At 40.1% G+C, this 21,266-nt stretch overlaps 1 protein-coding gene across 3 annotated transcripts in view; it reads left to right on the top strand.

Annotated features, from left to right (window-relative positions):
* UNC79 (unc-79 homolog, NALCN channel complex subunit) overlaps positions 1 to 21,266 on the top strand; it is a 164,108-nt gene that overhangs the window by 45,674 nt on the left and 97,168 nt on the right. For 2 of the 3 annotated variants that reach the window (XM_074998751.1, XM_074998752.1), the window contains 9 exons: positions 3,092 to 3,313; positions 5,343 to 5,570; positions 6,444 to 6,585; positions 7,010 to 7,092; positions 7,181 to 7,329; positions 9,457 to 9,614; positions 11,037 to 11,218; positions 14,707 to 14,908; positions 16,352 to 16,531. In XM_074998751.1, the coding sequence (XP_074854852.1) occupies positions 3,092 to 3,313; positions 5,343 to 5,570; positions 6,444 to 6,585; positions 7,010 to 7,092; positions 7,181 to 7,329; positions 9,457 to 9,614; positions 11,037 to 11,218; positions 14,707 to 14,908; positions 16,352 to 16,531 (1,546 nt within the window). Of the gene's footprint in view, positions 1 to 3,091; positions 3,314 to 5,342; positions 5,571 to 6,443; positions 6,586 to 7,009; positions 7,093 to 7,180; positions 7,330 to 9,456; positions 9,615 to 11,036; positions 11,219 to 14,706; positions 14,909 to 16,351; positions 16,532 to 17,686; positions 17,753 to 21,266 lie in introns of all 3 variants that reach the window. The other variant, XM_074998750.1, reaches the window with a different exon arrangement.

Genomic DNA, 21,266 nt, shown 5'->3' with positions numbered 1-21,266 from the left:
CAGTGTGAGAAAGTGGTGTGTATGTGTATGTGGTGGTAGGCTGTTTCAGGGTAGAGACTTAGCACACTATAAACAATGGAAGTCCTTGCTCTTTGTAGCCAAGATAACCAGGCGAGCCTTTGCTCATGGAGAAACAGGACAAAGGAGGGAGGTGGAGCCTGGATGGTTTGAATTGTAGCTGAGTAGTTGGAAGGCAGTTAGTCTTGAGGCTGGAGAGGAAAAATGGAGGCAGGCCCCTGGGTTTGAGAACCCCCCCTAGGAGCCTCCCCTCCCCAAAATGGATTGAACTGACTGTTTCTGGTTTTCTGTGCTGGCAAGTTCGTTCTGCCCTCTGTCCCTCTCATCTAATAAAACCTTCTGTTTTAACTGCTGAATGCAAATCACACCTCACTGTGGATGTAGTGCAGGGCCTGTTGGCCCCCACGCTCCATGACAGCCAGTTACTCCAGTACTCGGCTGGAAACAAAGTACAGATTTTGAGAGCGATAAAGATCAATACAACTTAAGTTAATGTCAGCCTCCCCTTTGATCAGCTTTAATTTAGAAATTAATATTTGATAGATGTGTTGTAACTAAGAGTTTAATTGTGATATTTCTTTCTGAATTAATTATTTCACTTGATGTATGGAATCTGTATAAGAGCTAAGCATTAGTATTTATTTTGTGTTGTTAACTTTTCTAACAATTTTCATTCTCTGTATTTTCTGTCCACTACCATCAATCAGCATTTTTTTATGGACGTCTGGTTATATAGGGTGAGCTTTCATATTGTTATCAAACATGTGTGGTAGAGGCTAGGCACTTACTGGTGGTGATGAATAAGCAGAATTAGGTTCCTTGTCCTTCCATTTGTATTTCATCTCATCTGCCTCTACACTACCCACTGTTCACCTCTGATGGTAGAAGAGGGAAGCAGCTTTCCTTGATTGTTCCTAAGAACTAATATTCTATCCAGTAGACAAGCCCATTTAAAGGCTTTTTGTTGGGCCTTTTTTGAAGCAGAGAAATATTCAGTCATTGCTGTTAAATGCCATCCTGTTTCAGTTTCTCTCCTCTCTCTAATCCTTATATTGATACAAGTTGCAATATATTATCAGATACCATAGAATCTGCCTCCATGTGCTATCTGCCAAGCAAACCAAATGAACCAGTTTGCAGCAGCACAGACCCAAAGAGGCCAATATTTAACTCATGCTACCAGCAGCAATACATCAGCCATTTAACTGAGTGCTTCTCTAAGTCTGTGTCTACAGTACAAAAATAACTTTGAAGTTGCTTACTTAGAAGTACAATTTCAAAGTAAGCAACTTCAAAGTTGAGCATCTGCACACACCCTACTTCGAAGCAGGGCACTGCTCCATTGCCGGGAATGGAGTAAGGACTTTGAAGATGGGCTCCTTATTTTGAAGTTAACTTCGAAGTAAGGAACAATGTGTGTAGATTCTTTGCTGGCTACTTCAATGTAGTGCCTAACTTCGAAGTTCACTTCGAAGCTATTTCCTAGTGTAGGCTCACCCTGATTGTTCCTCCATTTGAAATGGATTCCTCTGTCTCACTTGGGCTTCCAAAATGAGTTAATTGGTCTGCTACAGAGGAAATGTGAAAAATAAAGCAAGCATCTCTATGGAAACCTGAGTATAAATTCTGAAAAATCCCTTAATACTTTTCTAAAACATGTACTGTTTCCTGTATAACAGAAACACAAGCATGTGCCATTAATAATGATCAGTGGAAGCATGTTCCTTTGCTTTCATCAGCCTTATGAATTCTGCTCTTCATGAGTTAAAGCTGTAGAGCTTATCATCTAATGTTTTACCTTTTAACATCAGTTCCTTATCTGTACATTTTTGCCACTATTCAGTTATTTTTAATTGAGTTACAGAAAAACAATGGATGATCCTGCAATTACCTGTTGTGCAATGTTTATGGAAGAGTTGAATATTTGTTGGTACTGCAAGTGAGGTGTGGAGTGTTCCACATAGTAGCACACATCTGTTGGGTCCAGTTCTGCAGTAGTGGTACAAAAATGGATGTAAACTAAAGTCACATGTTAAAATGTGTTCAGGGTTTAAAATGCAAATTGGGAACTTGTGGAGCAGAAGAAGATAAGTTGGCTCCCAAGGCACAGTGAACCTTCAGGAGAGAACAATGGGATTATTGCTCTAGGAGTTGACTCTTAGAGGCCAGCAGGAACATTGCTAAATGGAAGAACACACAGCAGAGGTGACACTCAGGCAGCCTCAGAAGGTCAGATCCTCAGTTCCACTAATGGTGCAGAGGGACTAAAAGCTGCCCAAAGTGGGCAACCAAAGAATTCCTGGTTGGTTGAGGGACCCTCATCTGTTATAGCATTGGCATTGCAGACAGCAGTATCATAGAGGAGAACACTGTCAGTGCAGAACCACCCTACAGAAGAAAGACATAGCTTGACTACAGTGTATTTCACGCAATAGGCAGCCTAAAAGTAGTTAAAGGTGTGGTCTGACAGCAGACTTCCCTGCCACACTGTAGGGTTTTGTGTGTATTGCTGAAAGTGGTGTGGAGTGCCTATCATGATGGGGGTGAAAGTTTCCTGTGTGTGTTGCTTCATAGGGTATCTTCTTGCTAGTTGCTTCTCAGCCAATAAATCTAGGGATGGCCTTAGTTGACAGTTGATATACCCTGATCGATCATTAGCCACTACTTCCCTTTCAGAGCATTTGTGGGGCTGGATTCCTTTCTACTTATCATAGAATGTCACATCACTGTAATTTGGTCTGCTTTATTGCTTGAATCCCTTCTCTAGCCAATTTACACTAGCAGGCCAAATTCTTCTCTGGTGTAACTTCACTGAAATCATTAATCTTATATCACTGCGCATTAATCTGATATCAGCTGTTTTACACCCACCAATATGTACATCAGTACAGGATTTGATTCTTTGTATTTATAATACATTTTAACATTTAGTGGCATTAAGAACCAGTTAAAATGTACCAGAAACATTCCTGTCAGGGAACACTAAAGCTGTTCCACTCCTTTCTTTCATACCCTGCTAGCCAATGTCCATATGTTTAAATTGACTTGTACACACCCATTTTTGTTTCTTTAGGTGAGTGTTGCCTCTGACCCCGGGCGCAGGGTTCAGCACAGTATGTTGAGTCCTTTCCCAAGTCCTTTCCAGAGCCCATTTCGCAGTCCCATGCACAGTCCTTTCCGCAGCCCTTTTAAGAACTTCGGACACCCTGGAGGAAGGACAATCGACTTTGACTGTGATGATGATGAAATGAATCTGAATTGCTTCATACTGATGTTTGATCTCATACTGAAGCAGGTATCAGCAGATAAAAAAATTTCTATGAAAAACTGATGCAAAAATACAAGTCATAATACTTGAAACCCACCTATGTTTTCCTGAGTGACCGGAAAGGGAGTTAACTATTCCCATGTTTAGATGAACACAAAATCCAAAAGATATGAAAAATTTGTGGATCTAAACAATGTAATTAGGCTGGTCACGTTATGGGACTTTTTCAATTTACTGTGTCTGTGATGCTTTGTAAATTCAGAATTTCACTGATTTAACTGAAGCTGTGATTTTAAATTAACTAGTTAAACTGGTACAATAGGCATGGGGATACTTGTTTTTGTTTAAGCCAGGCTTATTTTACTTTACTTTATGCCAGTGTTAGCACATGTCTGTACAAGAGAGTTGCACAGATTTAATTTCACGTATAATTTTAAATCACTTTAGTTAAACTGATGGAAACTCCTTGTGGACAAGTTGTTGAATTCATTAGGCTGAATCAAAATAAGCCACATTTAAACCAGAATAATAGTGTTCGCATTGAAGTTCTTAAACCAGTATATAAAACAGGGGTGGAATAGCTCCAGCACACCAGCCGGACATGGTTCGTCATGATTAGGAGCCACAATAAAGATAAAGGAAAGTCAATGTCTCTTTCATTCTTGTTTTTCTATACCATATAGAGTTTTATTTAATTAAAATCTTTTTCTTTTATATGGCTTCTTTCAGAACAGCTACTTAATGACGATGAGAGGCCGAAAGTGGCATATCCCAGTGTAGTTCTTGTTAGTTATAGATCTAAAGGTTCAGAAATGGCCTTTAACTGTCAGTGCTTTAGTTTTTGGGTGCCCACCCACCTCTCTTGACACCTTATTTGTAGGTGATCAGCAGCTCTAAAAATCAGACTCAGATTTCTGATTCCACTCTCTGCCAAAGTCCCTTTGTGTTACTCCAGTGATGCGGAGAAGACAAAAAGTTTTCTTGAGTGGACACATTAGGATGCTCCTGGTTGGAGGGGTCCCAGGATGGCATAGAGTTTTCAGAGCTCTTCACAGCCTGCTGTCATAGCTGCTGATGTAGGATTGTGGATGAAAAGAGGTCATGGCCAGACCACTGCTGTGCTCTGACAATCCTCAGCTGGAATAATGGCCTCCCTGGGGATTGTTACAAAATAGGGTAAAATGAAAGGAGCCCAAAGGTTGGTCTAACTTGTGCTGAAAGCCTAACTGAACCCTGCAAACTCAAGGTTAGTGTAAAGTCAGAGTTAGTGTAAAATCATTTTGTCCCTACCCTCAAGTCCTTCACCAAACACATCTCTACTGGAGTTGAGGGGCCAGGGCTCAGATTTACAAAGTGGTAGAGATCTATCTGATATAGATACCCATCTCCTATTACAGTTAATAGGAATTGGACATGCAAATCCCCTGTGCAGCTATGAAAATTCTACCATAGGTATGTAAAAGCACCGAGAAATTGGTGGCCACTATTGAAACTGTCAGCCATACTTTGGCTTTGTTTACACTAGCCCCAGAACTTGGAAAGGGGCATGATAATGAACCTAATCGAAAGATGCTAATGAGGTGATGCCATGAATATGCAGCACCTCATTAGCATAACGCGGCTGCGGCACTTCGAAAGTGCTGCTTTCGATCATGTGCAGCCTGCCTACATGGGGTTCTTTTTGAAAGGACCCCACACACTCTGAAATCTCCTTACTCCTATAACCAAATAGGAATAAGGGGATTTCGAAGTATGCACGGTCCTCTTGAAAAGAACCCCATGTAGACGAGCCACAAGCAATCAAAAGAGGCATTTTCGAAGTGCTGTGGTCGCATTATGTTGATGAGGCACTGCATATTCATGGCAGCGCCTCATAGTATCTTTCGATTAGGTTTATTATCATGCCCCTTTCGAAGTTCTGGGGCTAGTGTAGATATAGCCTATATGTCATAATCTTCTCTGTTTAGTTAATTTAATACTGACAGTAATGTGAGAATAAGTGCTTAGGAGGAGCATTCATCAAATAATTCCTTACCATTCTATCACTGACTTTCAGATGGAACTCCAAGATGATGGCATCACCTTGGGTCTGGAGAACAGTCTCTCGAAGGACATCATTTCCATCATAAACAATGTGTTTCAGGCACCATGGGGTGGTTCTCACACCTGTCAGAAAGATGAAAAAGTAGTAGAATGTAATCTGTGTCAGTCTAGCATTCTCTGTTACCAGCTGGCATGCGAGTTGCTAGAGCGGTTGGCTCCAAAAGAAGAAATCCGGCTGGTGGTAAGTTGTGAAAGAAATGGCTCATGTAATTAAATGACAAATTATGAGAATTCCTCAAAACTCCTGTTTTAATTAGCCTGATCTAAGGAAGTGAACTGCATTGGTCTTGTGCATAGAGCAATTCTAAAACAAAATTCCCATTGACTTATCAGAATCTATAAGCATGGATGGCAGACCTTCAAGGCACACACTGTAGCAATGATATGAATACACTAGGAGGCACTCTTCCTTCTGTATCATTATTGAACCAGTGTCTCAGTTTGGTGCTGTAAGGGCTTTGCTGTTGGATGTGATGTGTTTTAGATGGAAAAGGATGTTGCTTAGTGCTTTTTATCTTCAAAGTTGTTTATGTAACTAGTTAAGGTCGGGGCCAAGATTTTCAAGTGATTGGTGATTTTGGTGGCTCAGTTTTCAAATGCCTGACTTGAGGCCCTTTTGAAGGGGCCTGATTTTTAGAAAGTCAGGTCCCACTACCTTGTTTCAGGTTGGGCACAACACATTATTAGTAGTTTTTTACTGTCTTAAATAATCTTCCTGACCGCTGTGATCACGATCCTTTGTTACTGTATATGAGAGACACTTAAATGGATGCCCAGGTTTGGGCATGCTGTCATTACCATATACAAGTGTACATGCATACAATCCTTTCATGCTCAAGTTTGGTCCTAGTTTATATATGCTAGAGTTAACTTTAAGATAAGGATTTGGTTTATTGTTCTGAAGTCTGTACATCAAGAAATGAACTTAATTCCATAGTTTCACCATCTGTAAAGTGAGGATGATGATACTGATCTCCTTTGTCAACTGCTTTGAGGTGGATAGATGAGAAGAGCTAAATAAAAACTAGGAAAAATCATTATTATGTTTCTATAGGAACCTACAGACAACCTTGAAGACAGTCTTCTGTACACTAGACCTGAGTTTATTATAGGAACTGAAGGGGAAGAGGAAGATAAATCTGCAGTAAAACATGGAGAAAACCCTGGAAATCATACAGAGACAACAGAAAATGCAGGTGAGTGGTGAGTAGGCGGACAGTTGAGTTAGATATTAAATGAAATGTTGGTTCAACTTTGTTCCTTTGGAAACATACAAAGATTTTCAGTGGTTTTGCAAGTACCTCAGCACAGAATTGAGAGTGTGTCATGCATTCAGTACTTTTAAAATTTGTTTACTCTGTGGAAAAATTGTGTTCCAGCTATACTCTAACGTAGCAAAATTGTCGGACCAATAAATATAATTAAAAAATCCATTCCTTTGATCATGTAGTAAAATGTTATGTGTCAGATGAATACCTGATATAATTCTGCTGACTGCAGTAGTGATATAGCTGGGATGCATTTGCAGCAATCACACCTTCCTCTTGGTTTGTTTTCTAGTTTCATTCCCAATTAGCTAAAGATGATAAATTTATGACTCTCCTGTTACTTGATTTTTAGCATCAATAAAAAATGACACTGAAAGAAAATTCTGTTACCAGCAACTTCCAGTTACCTTGAAGCTCATATATACTATTTTGCAGGTACAACTGATACTTTTTAAGTTTATGTATTTGATTAGTGTCATTCTTGTTTTGAGAGGAACATTAATTACATTAATTGCTTGCACAGGAAATGGCTAGATTTGAAGAGCCAGACATTCTTTTTAACATGCTCAACTGTCTGAAGATTCTCTGTCTTCATGGGGAGTGTTTGTATATCGCAAGAAAGGACCATCCACAATTCTTAGCTTACATTCAAGATCACATGCTGATTGCAAGGTATGTTTTTAACACAGGAATTGTCATTTTTTTTCTGTATTACAGTACTACTTCTATATTCCAACCAGGATCAGAGGTCCATTGTGCGAGACATTGTATAAACACACAGTGAGAAGCAGTGGCTACTTCGAAGATCTCACAGTTCAAATAGACAAGATAGAGACAAGGGTCAGAAGGGCACAGAAAAGTGAAGTGATTTATACAAGGCAACACAGAAAGTCTGTTCTACAGCTGAGAACAGAACCCTTGTAGCCTAACTCACAGTCCAGTGCTCACATTTTCTACATCACTCTGCTTCCCTGGTTATAGTGCTGAATAAGTCCTTGATTGTTAAATCTTTAGTACTTTCCAGGGATTTCTATTTGTTTGTAAGGCACCACCATAGTACAAATAAAGATAATAATAAGAAAGGTCTCACAATGTCTCTGCTCTCAAGAGTGCATATGGCTGTGTTTAAATGTCAGTCTTCCAGAAGGTGGGACTTGATAAGAGGGAATGGATCTCTTGTTAATAGCCCTGGTCTGTTAATTCCTTCTGAAACATCTTGCATTGTCCACTGTCTGGAGAGAAGTACTGGGTTAGATGGACCATTGGTCTGACCCACCATGGCTGTTCCTATGTTCTCACATTACAAATTTGGATGAAAAATTGAAATTTTGAAATTTTTAATGGAATTAAATGTTGAAGTATTTAGGTTCAGTTCATTGTTGAACTATGTCTGCCTGAGATACTGAAGGAATCTGGGTGCTTCATCCTCCGCATTCTGTTCTGTCAAATAGCTTCCTATCACAGATTAAATTTCCTTTGATGCACCATGAAGGCAGCAGCCAGAGGAGAGAACAAGGTGAGGAGATAGGTGATTGATAGCCAAACCCGTAGGTGAGAAAAGGGTCATGAAGTACCTAAACTACAGCTTCCATGGAGCGCTGTGGCTTCCTTGAGGTGGATGCATATTAATGTTGAGCTAATCTGAAAACAAGGCTACATCTACACTAGCCTTCTTCTTTCGAAAGAGGCATGCAAATGAGGCACACATTTACATATCTGGTACCTCATTTGCATATTCTTCGTTTGAAAGAGCGTCTTTTGAAAGAAAAAAAAACATTGCAGATGCAGCTCTTTTGAAAGTAATCCCCATCTTTGAAAGAACCCTTCCTATTTTTTTTAGGAAGAAGGTTTCTTTTGAAGATGGGGATTACTTTTGAAAGAGCTGCGTCTGCACTGCTTTTCTTCTTTCAAAAGAAGAATATACAAGTGAGGTGCCAGATATGCAAATCTGTGCCTCATTTGCTGTTTTGATTTCCTTGATTTGCATGCCTCTTTCGAAAGAGGAATGGTAGTGTAGATGTAGCCAAAATGTTTAATGCAGTTTAAAAAGAACCCAGAGTTTTGATTCAGGAACACACAATCAGAAATGAAATATATCATTTAAATTTTCCCATTAAAATAAAACAAAATAAAATTTTACCAAAGAAAATTTAGATTTTACAGGGACAGCATTTACTGTCAGAAAAGAAATAGCTGGAAAATTCCCTCCCACCTCTTAGTATTAGCTAACAAATATGTTGTTTGGCTAGTGTAAAACCAAAGGGGTGTGACCAACTGTAAGCAGGTGCAAAAGCATCACTGTTGGTGAGAGAACACTAGAAGATCTTTGATCTGATCAGGCATAGCAGTTCCTATGTCCTAAACACCAGTTATTTTATAGTGAGTCAGACATTTTTCATTTGGAGTATTACATTTCTGTCTCAGTTTTGCTGGTGAGTGTCTGATATTTTCCAAAAACTGCTAGAACCTCCCCTCAACAAATTTCCATTATAATGAAAAAATCTGAAGAAGTGGGTCTTACCCTTAAAAGCTCATTACCTAGTAAGTTTGTTAGTCTTTAAGGTGCTACAGGACTGCTTGTTATTTGTGAAGCTACAGATAACACAGCTACACCTCTGCGATATATAAGTATAGTAGATATAGCAACATTGTGAGTTGCACCCAGCACTCAACAATAGATATATACTCCTTTTCTTATTAAGCAAATTCCTTTCCAGCAACATAATATTAACATTTAGCATGAAGTAAAAGTGAAGTAAAAGACAGATTGTGTGATCCCTTTTCCTTTTGTTCTTGTAGTTTATGGCGAGTAGTGAAGTCGGATTTCTCTCAGCTTTCTTCATTGGCAGTCCCCCTCCTACTACATGCCCTATCACTTCCTCATGGAGCTGATATTTTCTGGACAATCATAAACAGCAATTTTAACAGCAAAAATTGGAAGATGAGGTTTGAAGCAGGTAAGTCAGAGAAGTATGTGGTATTTGCATGCAGATGCCGAGGAAGGGGCTTTGTCAGTGGTAAGTATGGTAGTTGACACTGGCCACTTAAGGGACAGAGGCTTTTTTTCTACAGTCTCTCTTCAACTGCTACCTCTTCGTGCTATTTTTTAAATATTCATTGTCTTCAGTGGCTGGTCTGGTGGTTGAGTTAATAAAATCGTACACCACACTGACAGCGAAGACTCACTAGGTTCTCCAGACAAAGTCCACTCACTTCTGGTCAATACAGGATTGTTCCTTATGCTCTGTTTCCTAGTGCTCTGATTCGAGTAATGGAGCACTATCCCTTATATTACCTTTTCAAGGTTATTTCACTTAGCTCTCCAGTATTGGTGTATGTTGGTAGTTTGATAAAATTCTCTAGTAATTTCTGTGCATATTTTTATACTTCTGTTACTAGAGTAAACAGCTTTATATTGCTGCCCATTTGGCTGATCTCTGTGCTGGTCAATCAAGGCCCATAATACCACCCCAGCTTTAATGCCAAAAAGCCATGGCTGGTCACATCTGCTGTTTAAAAGAGGAATGTCTTCAAACTAAGATGATCCTCACATTTGAAATAGTGAATGAAAGGAGCAGCCTTTACAATCAGTGAAATTTCTTTTCCTCCCTTTCACTGGAATTACACTGGTGTCAATCTGCTAACTTCAGCGAAGTTACTTTTAATTTATCCTGGTGTAAGGGAGAGTAAACGCAAGCCCACTGGATTTTGGTTTTGGAATTATTGGCCCACATCGCTGGCTGCAGACAGGGAGTTCACAGCATATCCTGGGAATAGGGGTGAAATGGAAGGATAAAGTAGTCTTTGCCCCAGTGTGCGGTCAACCTAAAAGCAACTCTAAATTCTGCTGTCTTGCAGTGCCCCCCAAGGGGCATTAAAGCAGTTCATGATTACCAGGATGCTGAGAAGTGAAATTATGTGGAAAATTGGATTAGATGATCGAAATAGCCCTTTTTACCATTAAATATCTATGAATCTGTATGTTTAAAAGCCCTTTCCTCTAGTCCTGCCAGCTGCTGTGGGCAGATTGGGTAGTGTAGAAGCAGCTGGGCTGGCTCTGTGGCTCCAAAAGATCTTCCTTCACTGGAATGATCCTCCTGCATCTGGCTATGCTGACAATGAATATGCTTTGCACTGCTGGTATGGTACAAATTGGATGCAATGAAGGGGGTGAAACTGGGAAACTGTAACTAATTGGGGCCATGAGAAAATTGTGCAGCAGCACTTGTATTTCAAGGCTGAAAGTGGAAACAAGTTGACATTTCAATTATTCTTTGTTGTTTTCTATGAGAGACCTGCATATGTGTATAGTTCAAAACTTGTGCGAGAAAGCCCTTGCCTGAATTAATGTGAATATTCTCTTTGTTTGGGGGCTGCAGTAGAGAAAGTGGCTGTGTTGTGCAGGTTTCTGGATATTCACTCAGTGACAAAAAATCACCTGCTGAAGTATTCTTTGGCTCATGCCTTCTGCTGTTTTTTGACTGCTGTGGAGGATGTCAATCCAGCAGTGGCTACAAGAGCTGGGCTTTTACTTGACACCATAAAGAGGCCAGCTTTGCAGGTAGGTTCCACATACAGAACAAAAACATGCATCAAAGTTAGAAATGAGTCCAAGTGCAAAGACGGGATCTTGATGCATTTTTTTCCAAAGTTCAAAGGTTTTTAGAGCCATAGATAGGAGTTTGGCCCATCACTATAACCTCAGAAAATGTGCCATCTTGTTCTTGGTAGCTAAATGACATAGGCTATGTCTACACTAGAAGCATCTGTCGACAGGAGTTACTGTGGACAAGAAAATCTCGACAGAACCTCTGTCAACAGTTTGCATCTACAGACAGCTTGCTCTGTCGACAGCTGCTAAACTGCACTGCCCTCTGGTGTCAGAAAGTGGAATGGCAGCACTGCAAAGAGGGCTGCCCAGCAACTGGAAGCCCTCTTTGTTGACAGAAGTGTCTCACATTGCACTTTTGTCCACAGTACTCTGTCCAGAGATTGTTATGCCTCAAATTTTTGAGGGATAATAGTGTCAAGGCAAATGCAGAGTTCTGTTGAGACTTTGTCAACAGAATGCTTTAAGCATGTAGATACTCCCTGAGTTATGGCGACAGGTGGCCCATTCTGTTGACAAAACTCTCTAGTGTAGACACAACCACAGAGACAAATTGGGGGTGGTTTCCTTTTTAATATTGTAGAAAAAATAGAGTTCAAAATCTGCTTACTTACAGGTAAGGCCCTCTCTTTTCAGTTTTTACTGATTTTTACAGAAAAATGCCTAGGTTTTACAAAAGCTATTATTCATTTTTTGTTGATTTTTCATCCTAATTTTGGATTAGTTATGTACAGGTCAATACTGTTTGTGCTAAGAAAAGGTAATACACTAGATTAGGTAACTGTGTTTATGTTAGTAATAAATTAGTGTGCATGTAATTGCAAGGTTGTCTGCTAAAGTATGACAAAGTTGTGGGAGGTTCACATACATGTGTGCATGTGTACAAACTATTAATGCACATGTTATGAAAAACTCCACAGGATTAAGTTCCTTTTTATTTTCAGCATGCTTACTTTTCTCTACATATATTTTTCTGTTCTCCTGCCCCCCAGTATTTGAAATATGAAGTTAGTTTTTGCACTGATTTTTACCCATTTTATTTCTTGAAGTAAACACTGATAAATTCCTAGGAATTTTTAAGCAAAGTGAAACTGAATGTGAAGAGCCTTTCAGGTGAACTAACATCAGAAAATACATGAAAACAAAGCTATGTATTGCCTTGATCTGTGGAAGATTTATACATGTTTATCTTTAAGCATGTGAGGAGACTCATTGAGTGGATTACTCATGTGCTTAATATTAAGCACAAGTGTAAGTCTTTGCTTGGTCAGGGCTTACATTTCTGAGGAAGATGAAAAAAATCTGCATTACAAAGTTTAGTACAATATCTGGTATTAGTTATATCTGGTAGGTGGAACAAAAAGTGGTATTTAAGCAATAATTCCAGTGTAAACAACAAGAAGTCCTGTGGCACCTTACAGACTAACAGGTATATTGGAGCATAAGCTTTTGCTATTTTATAAACTATATGGGGCAGATTTCCAAAGTGCAGTTCAGGGAATATGGATTCTGCTAAAGTCAGTGGACGGCTTCAGTCCTGTGTAAATTTTTGAAAATGTGTCCCCCAGTACTTTGACAATTGATTGCATATAGCCAAAGCTACAAATAACTGCTTGAACCAGACATTTCTTTGTGATCTGGCCAAAGGTGATTCTTGCTGAGGAAGCAAAACTTGTCCCACAAATACTGCACTTGTTATACATTTAATGGCTGTTGCCTTTTCCAGACATGAATGTTGACACCAAGCTCAACATTCTTGTGCTAATAAACCACAGCAGCATTTTCTGAGATGCCTTTGATACATTTAACCATGTAATCCTAGGGTGACCACATTGACCTATGGCAAATACAGGACACAAAGCCTCCAGGGATGGGGTGTGGGGCTGCTGTTCTATGTCAGGGCTCCTTGGTGATGGGGGCTGCTGCTCCAGGATGAGGCACCATGGATGGGGGCTCTGCAGCCTCCAATGCGGAGGCACCAGGGATGAAGGGGAGTAGAGGATGGGGGCTCCAGAATCCTCTGGTGTGTGTGGGGTGTTTTAAAGGCTCCTGGCAGGGGGCAGGGTAGAGGTAGGCAGGGAACGAAGCAGGAGCTACTTCTCTGAGGCGTGGGAGGCCATGGAATGGGGCAGCTGACCTGTGGAGAGGGCTCTCTTGCTGTGGGAGCTGCCTCCCCTAAGTGTAGGGCACCAGGGAACAAGGCAGCTGCCTCATTGTGGAGGTTGCTGGCAGTGGGGGCTGCTACCATGAGGTGCTGAGGAATGGGGCAGGTGCCCACAGAGGAGCTCTCCTGCAGCAGGAGCTGCTGTCACATGGTGCACAGCTCCAGGGAGAAGGGCACCCAGCCAGTGGGGGAGCTCCCTGGCGGGAGAGGCTGCCACCCCAAGACACAGGGTGTCAGGGAACAGGAGCCCCACACAATATGGGACAATTTGTCTGTTTTCTTTAAAAAGTCGTAATGCCTGTGAGACAGCTTGAATCAGGGACTGTCCCAGTAAAAATGGGACAGATAATCAAACTATGTAATTAATCTTTCGCATTTGGGGCCCAAGTCTTTCCTTTTGTACTAAAAACTCCTATTGAAATCAATGGGAATTTTGGGTACACTTAAAGGTCAGAATCAGACCAATAGTTTTGAGCTGTGTAGTTATTAAAATCTTCATAATGACATTTTTGATTACTTAAAACAGTTGAATCAGTAGAATTATTACTAATTTTCCAGTCTGTTTCATTGATTGGTTTTGAATTAATGGGAGGTAACATATTTCTAGTGGTGTGTACTTTAATAGTCTCCATGAGCTGTATCAGATTCCTTGGATTCCTGTTATCAAGCAAAGTCGGCCCCTCTATCAGCTTCCATTCATTTTAGTTCATGAAAATATGGTACATGGTTTCTACTTAAATGCACTAACCTCAGTGTTACTTTTATGGCTCTGCTGGAAGTAAATGGCCACATTCTCTGAATCCCCTTACTTTTGAAGACTCCTTGAAAGCAATGGGTTGCACAAATGAAAATGAAGGCAAAATCTGCATTGCTAATAACCACATTGTCCTTCTCCCTGACAGGTATATTATTGCAACGGTAGGGTATGATCCCACTGAAATCCATAGAATAGCAAGGTGTGATCTGCGAGAATTTAGTGTACTGCAAGTAACAGGGCAAAATTTTGCCCTATGTCTATATCATTTTAAAATTAAAATGGAAAATCCTCTATTCAAAACAACGAGGGCCTAATTCTCGCCTAACTTACATTGGTTTTTCATCAACTTCAGTGGAGTTATTCCTGACTAACGTGTGAAAAACCAGAACCAGGTGCTTATATTTCAAAAGTGGATTAGAAACATGGTGAGGTTTTGTTTCTGTATTTTAAAGAACACTTGCTGTACTCTTCATATATAACTTCTGTACTTTTTTTGTTTTTTTTTTTTTTTCCTCACAGGGTTTGTGCCTTTGCCTTGACTTCCAGTTTGATACAGTTGTCAAAGACAGGCCTACAATTCTTAGCAAGCTTTTGCTCCTTCATTTTCTGAAACAGGACATTCCAGCTTTGAGCTGGGAGTTCTTTGTGAATCGCTTTGAGACACTTTCTCTGGAAGCGCAGCTTCATTTGGACTGCAACAAAGAATTTCCTTTTCCAACAAGTAAGCAGAATCAGAAGCTCATCACCTTTCACTACTGCTAGAATTCAGCTTCCTGCCTAGGGAAGGAGAGGAGTGAAGGTCCCACCTACAGTGGGCCTTTAACTGAGTTTTCTGATCTGCTGTAATTCTTTTAAATTATAAGTGGATAACCCTGTGTAAACGTGACTAGATCAGATTAAGATACACAGTGCTTAAGGGCTTTTGGATATTTTTTGATTTAGTTAAAACATGCTTCTCAGACTTGGTTGAAACATGATCTGGTTCTCCGAATAGTCAAATTCAAACTAAGTTAGCATGAGTGTTCTTTAGAACCAGTTCCCAAAATACTTTTCTTTATCCCTAGAATAGATGGGTTTTTAGTTTTCCCTCTTAGTAACTTAGTACTGTTATATTTATCATTCCCAAAGGCACCAGTCATGTTTGAACCTCATTCTACTGAGGAAGTGGGGGGCTGCATAAAGATACATAAAGAGATAATCCCAGGTCCAGACACCACCATACAATCCAAAAGATGATGGATGAATGGGGACAGTGACATAACAAGACATGTAGTTGAGGCTCATACAACAGTTAATAACTGTTTCTTAACAGACGTGTTGCACATACCTGGCTTCCTGTTAACATGCTCACAAGAGCCTATCTTTTTCCATCCTCCAGTGGGCGAAGACAAAATAATAATTGCAGGTGTTGTTGGTTATTTTTACATGTTTTATTATAAAAAAATACAAATTATTCAATAACCAAAAGCGAAAAATATTTTGGCGCATGCAACATATAACTGTGCTGTGGATTGCAGCTTTGTGTCTTGATTTTTCCAAACAGCCAGGGGATTCAATTATTTGCTTTTGGGTCTCTCATACTGTAAAAATTAGAGAGCTTGAATGTCTCTTGTTCACAGGTGTATATCATCACTGACTCCAGTAAAGCCAGTGGAAGTACACTGGCAATAGTCTCCTGGAAGAGAACCCTGTTCAGGGAACTCAGGAGACAGTGTTCAGATACAGATTTGAGTTAGTCATAGGCTGTTCAGGATCTGAACCCAAGACCAAGCTAGGCCTGGAGTCCAAACTTGGATTTGACAACACTGAAGCTTTCTGTACTGTGCTCCCATGGGATTTCTGCTCTCTTAAATGGTGACCCTTATCTGTGATTCAAAGGAGTTTGAGTTCCTGAGTCTCATTTTGTCCTGTCTCCCTTTAGAGAAGGATCACAGTTACTTTTTAAAATATATGGGTAAAGAGTTTGGGGTTTACAACAGATGATTCAGATCCTGATGATTGAGATGATTCAGATCCTGCAATGAGTTCCGCACAAGTGGAGCCCCTGCACCATACTAAGGCTTGTAGACTTCAGGGGTGCTCACACTGCCTGCATGTGACACTTTGCAGGATTGCACTGAATATGCTTGGAATGAATCCTAACTTGATAATTCCATTTGTAAAGCTATCACTGCTGTCCGGACAAATGTTGCCAACCTCAGTGATACAGCAATGTGGAAGATCAAGAGAGCTCGTTTTGCACGTAATCGTCAGAAGAGTGTGCGTTCCCTGAGGGACAGCGTAAAGGGACCTGGGGAATCAAAGAGAGCACTCTCTCTTCCAGAAACCTTAACCACCAAAATCCGTTGAGTATCCATTTATATTTTTGTCATGAGTCTGCAGCTTCTCCCTTAAGATTGCATCTTGTTGCTGAGTACATAGTGGAGTTTTAAATTTTCATCCAGGTGGACCAGTTTAGCATATCTGAGTTCCAGACTGACCCGTACTATTCAGGTAGTTAGAAGTCAGTGAGTTTATCAAACAACATAGACAACATTCCTGTTCTGATAACATGAAATGCTCTGAAACAAGTCTGTAAATAGTTTTAAACTATGTGTGCTGGCCAATGTGTTGTCTAATTGGACAAGAACTAGATGACACTTTTCGAAAGTGAATCAGTTATTACTTTGTCATTTTATGTAACACTGTACATGTGTTTTGTGCTTTACAACCAACACAGAATTCTTTGCTGCAGCTGTTCTGTATTTGTAAACATCCTTTAGCAGCATAAGAATATAAGAATTTCTGACTCTTTTATATATGAAGAAATTGATTCGCGAAATCTCTGGGATCTCTGTACAGCAGAAATATCAATGACTAGAATATTTTTAATATGTGATAGGAAACCAATGATTAAATCTCCTAATTTTCATTTTTCGATCAGTTTACAAATATAATTAGTCCTATACTGAAAAGATAATTCAGCAACATTTAATACACCCTAAACTCGTATAATATAATATTTGTTAATATTCACCTGAATTATTGGTGCCAGTCAATTACCAAGCTTAATTAGTTTTTTTCTCTAAAATTAATAGAGAACCAAATTAAAACTAAAATTGTTTGCTTAAAGTTATCTGTGAATATTGCATAACTTTTATTTATTAGCTCTGGATCCTGCACAGGTCCTGCTTGTTCAAGGACTCTTGGACCAGGAAAACTGAGTAACAGAGGAAGCTAGGGTTATGTGGGATACAATGTGTAAAACCACTACTCCACAAAAATGAATCTTGTAAGCTGTTAAATTCACTGCCAGTTAGTACATATGCTTGAGAATGCTCTTAGCCTACAGACACACTACCGTGGAAGATAGACTCGCTTCTGTTGACTTTCTTCCATGTAGACCACCACAGAAGTCAACCTCTGATAAGTCAATTTTAGCTCAGTTTAATACTAAACATATGTAGAAGCTTAAGTTGTCTCCATAGCTTATTTAAACAGAATTATTCTTGTTTTTTAGCTGCAAGGTTGACCAGGCATGAGCAGTCTGCTCCAGCACTTGGTGGAACACCAGAACAAACACCAGGTGGGTACTTCCTCTTTTGAAGAGAGGGATGTGTAGCACATACAGGAAGAAGGGAAGGAATGTGATCTTTTGTTGAATCAATGTAATTTGTATCAGGCACTATCTTATCAAAAAGGTTCTTTCTTAAAATATTGAGTGCTTGAAGAAGTGATAGTTTTGGCCTTCAAGTTGTTGTAAGTTATAAATGTAACTTATAACCTCTTTGTCAGTCTGTCTCCACTTATTGGCTGTGTCTACGCTAGCTCCCTACTTCGAAGGGAGCATGGTAAGTAAGGTGTTGGGAGATTATTAATGAAGTGCACGCTCCATACGCAGCACTTCATTAAGCTAATTCTCCCCTGAGGCAACTTTGAAGTGTTAAACTTCGAAGTGCCAGCTCGTGTGTAGCTGCAGCTAACCCGCCAGTAGTTGAAGTGCTATTAATAATCTCCCGACACCCAACTTACCATGCTCCCTTCAAGGTAGGGAGCTGGTGTAGACACTCCCATTGTGTCTTATACTTACTGTAAATGCCTCAGGGCAGGGTCTGTCCTCTTGTTTTGTGTTTGCATAGCATCTAGCACAATAGGGTCCTGTTCTGTACTTGGAGCTCTTAAGAGTTACTGTGTGATAAATATTAACTAATTAGTTAATTAATTAACCATAATGGTAATATTATTGGCTGGTGGGTGAAAATCAGTGTGCAATCTCACCAGTGGGGACTGAGAAATAAAGTCTCAGCTACAGGTCTCTTCATGTCCCTTTCTTCAGAACCAACTTTATTTCTTAAAATACAAGGTCAAAACTAGAACAAAACAACTCAAACTATTGGGTGATAATCATGTGGGACCTTCCCAGTTTCATTCAGCTGGGAAGGGTCGGGGTGCAACTTTGCTTGATCAAAGTGTCATTTGAACCAGCTCCTTTTATAACTCAGCTTAGATCAAGCGTGTGACAGGCAGAAGCCAGCTAAGCCTTTACATGCCTGAGTACCTTTACATTTTTTCAGTCTCATCAAAGGTGCCATGATAAAGGTGTGACACTCAGGAGTGTTGGAAGTGACTACTCTTTATTTCCAAGCCCCACGCACCTGGCAGAGGTCAGGATTATCAATGCTCAATGTCCTTGTTGCATGGGAAGTGTCAGCCTCACATTATCTACAGCATCACCAACTCTTATGATTGTGTCATGAGTCTCATGATAGTTGATCTCATTCATAAAAACTCATCTCCTGGATTCAGGTGATTATGAGAGAATCTCAGCTTTTGATTTTAAAAAATTGGAAGTTTCTTGCCCTCCTCTTGGTGAAAAAAAGCCTGAAATTGCAACCTGACTGCATTCTAAAGGCTTGGAAACCAGCAGGCAAAAAGACCTTGCATTTATTATATTTTTAAAAAATCTCATGAGTTTTGGACTCATGAATACTCGTGGTTGGAGATACAGAACTTAATTGATTTTTTTCCAAAGAACCAATCAGGCTGCAAACACTTCCTGCACATCAGCTATCAAAATCATACATCTCTCTTACGGTAAGAAAATGCAGAAATAAAGATTTGATCCCTGTCCTCATTCCCTCCATCATTTGAGGCTTAAACCTACAGTCCTAACTCAGTTAAACTCCTCTTGAAATTAGTGGAGAGCCTGTGAAAATCAGGAACATAAGATCAGGCCCTGATTAATTATTAACACTGTTCAGAATTCCAACCCACAGCATCAGAGAAAGTAGGAATTGCACTGAGTGAATTCTACTGAAAAAACAGGAGATCAAAAACCAAAAAAGTAGTCTTGTAGGACTTTAAAGACTAACAAAATTGTTTATTAGGTAAGGGGCTGTTGTGGGACATACCCACTTCTTCAGTTCTGGAAATTCTGTATTTACATCAAAGTAATTCTAATTTTGGTTTGGTGTTTCATTACATATTGTGATTGATCATCAGGTAATTAGAGAGTGAAATGGATTAAAATTAGGGAACAAGAAGTTTGGTCTCTAAATGTGACATACCTTAGAACTGTTACAAACTAGTGAAGGTGACTTCTGATTCTAATATCTGTTTATTAAATTGAATCTATTGACTCTTACAGAAAAATGCACAAAAAACCACTCCAATCCCTCAATAATCGTTGTGTATGCATTACCCTATAATAATGGCTAAAGAAGCAGACATGGAGCCAGGAGGAGGAGGAGAATGTGACTAACCCTAGGCCACTGACATGGGGAGCAAGGAGGGCAGTTGCCTGGGGGCTCAGGGATCTAAAATGGCCTGGGGGCCCTACCTAAAGCTGGCTCCTCCCAGGGCCTGTGAGGCCTCTTGTCAGCCCTGAGCTAACTTATGCTGGGCTGATCCTCAGAGGAGCTATAACATTTAACAAAAGCTGAGGATCTGCCCCTTTGTTTTCCCTGGTGTAGTTTACAGCGGCATCACAAGGGATGTTGACAGCAGAGAGAAGTGCCAGATACAATGTCTGCATGCTTGTGAGACTATAATACTAACTTTGGAGAGTGAAAGCTCAGAAGTCGTCCTTGGAAAGAGCCATTAAGTCATGTCCCTATTGTATACTCATTGCAAGACTATTTCCTTATCTCCACATTTCTGATTGACACAGCTCAGTGAGCAAAAGTAAAAAGGATAATTTTATTAGATTAATTACTCATTTAATTGTATATGGAGGTGTTGGGATAGATTTAGACCCACATTAATGACTCATTCATATACTTACATTTTTTATGCTATGGCAAATTCACATAGAATTTAATAGAGATGAAACCATCAGGGACTAAAATAGTACTGTAAAATCTTCTGAATAAGACTGGTGTCCTTTGTAGAGAAAGCATTCAATAGAATTTAATAGAGAATTATATCTCTGCTGTGGAATTGTTTGCAGTGGTTATCACTCTCAGCTGAATTCTAAAGGACCAAAGCAGGTCAAGGATAGGACACACACAATGTGAGCGAGGTAAAATCTTTTATTGGACTAACTGCTGTTGGTGAGAGAGACTAACTTGCAAGCTCTACAGAGCTCTTCTTCAGGTCTGGGGCCAAATTTAAGTGAGGGTGGTGCCAGGTCACAATGCCTGCAATGTGGAGCTTGGCCCAGCTCAGTAGCCCATAGGAGCTGCTGCTCTCTGATGTGTGTTCAGGGTGGGTTCACTCTGGCTATGTCTACATAGCGGGCACTATTTCAGGATACAGAGGTATCCCGAAATAGCTGCCTGCGTCTAAGCAAGGCGCCCATTGTCTCAAAACAATGAGATAGTGGGTGCTCTATTCCAACGTTCTTGTAAACCCAGTTGCGTGAGGGGAACAGGGATGCCTTGAAGTAGGACTTTATTTCGGCAGGTGGCACTGTTTACATGCTGAAATAGCCTATTTCGAAATCTAGTCAAGATAAGCTACACAATTTGCGTAGTGTAAATTGTGTAGCTTATTTCGAGGTTACAGTGCCATGTAGACATAGACTCTCAGTCCTCAGCCCCAAGGGATACAGGAGCCACTGCTGCAGTCCTAACACGTACCAGAAAAAACAAGAGTGAACT

This window comes from Carettochelys insculpta, chromosome 6 (genome assembly GCF_033958435.1).
Source record: "Carettochelys insculpta isolate YL-2023 chromosome 6, ASM3395843v1, whole genome shotgun sequence".
NCBI lineage: Eukaryota > Metazoa > Chordata > Testudines > Carettochelyidae > Carettochelys > Carettochelys insculpta.
This window is presented reverse-complemented; position numbering and strand designations above follow the sequence as displayed.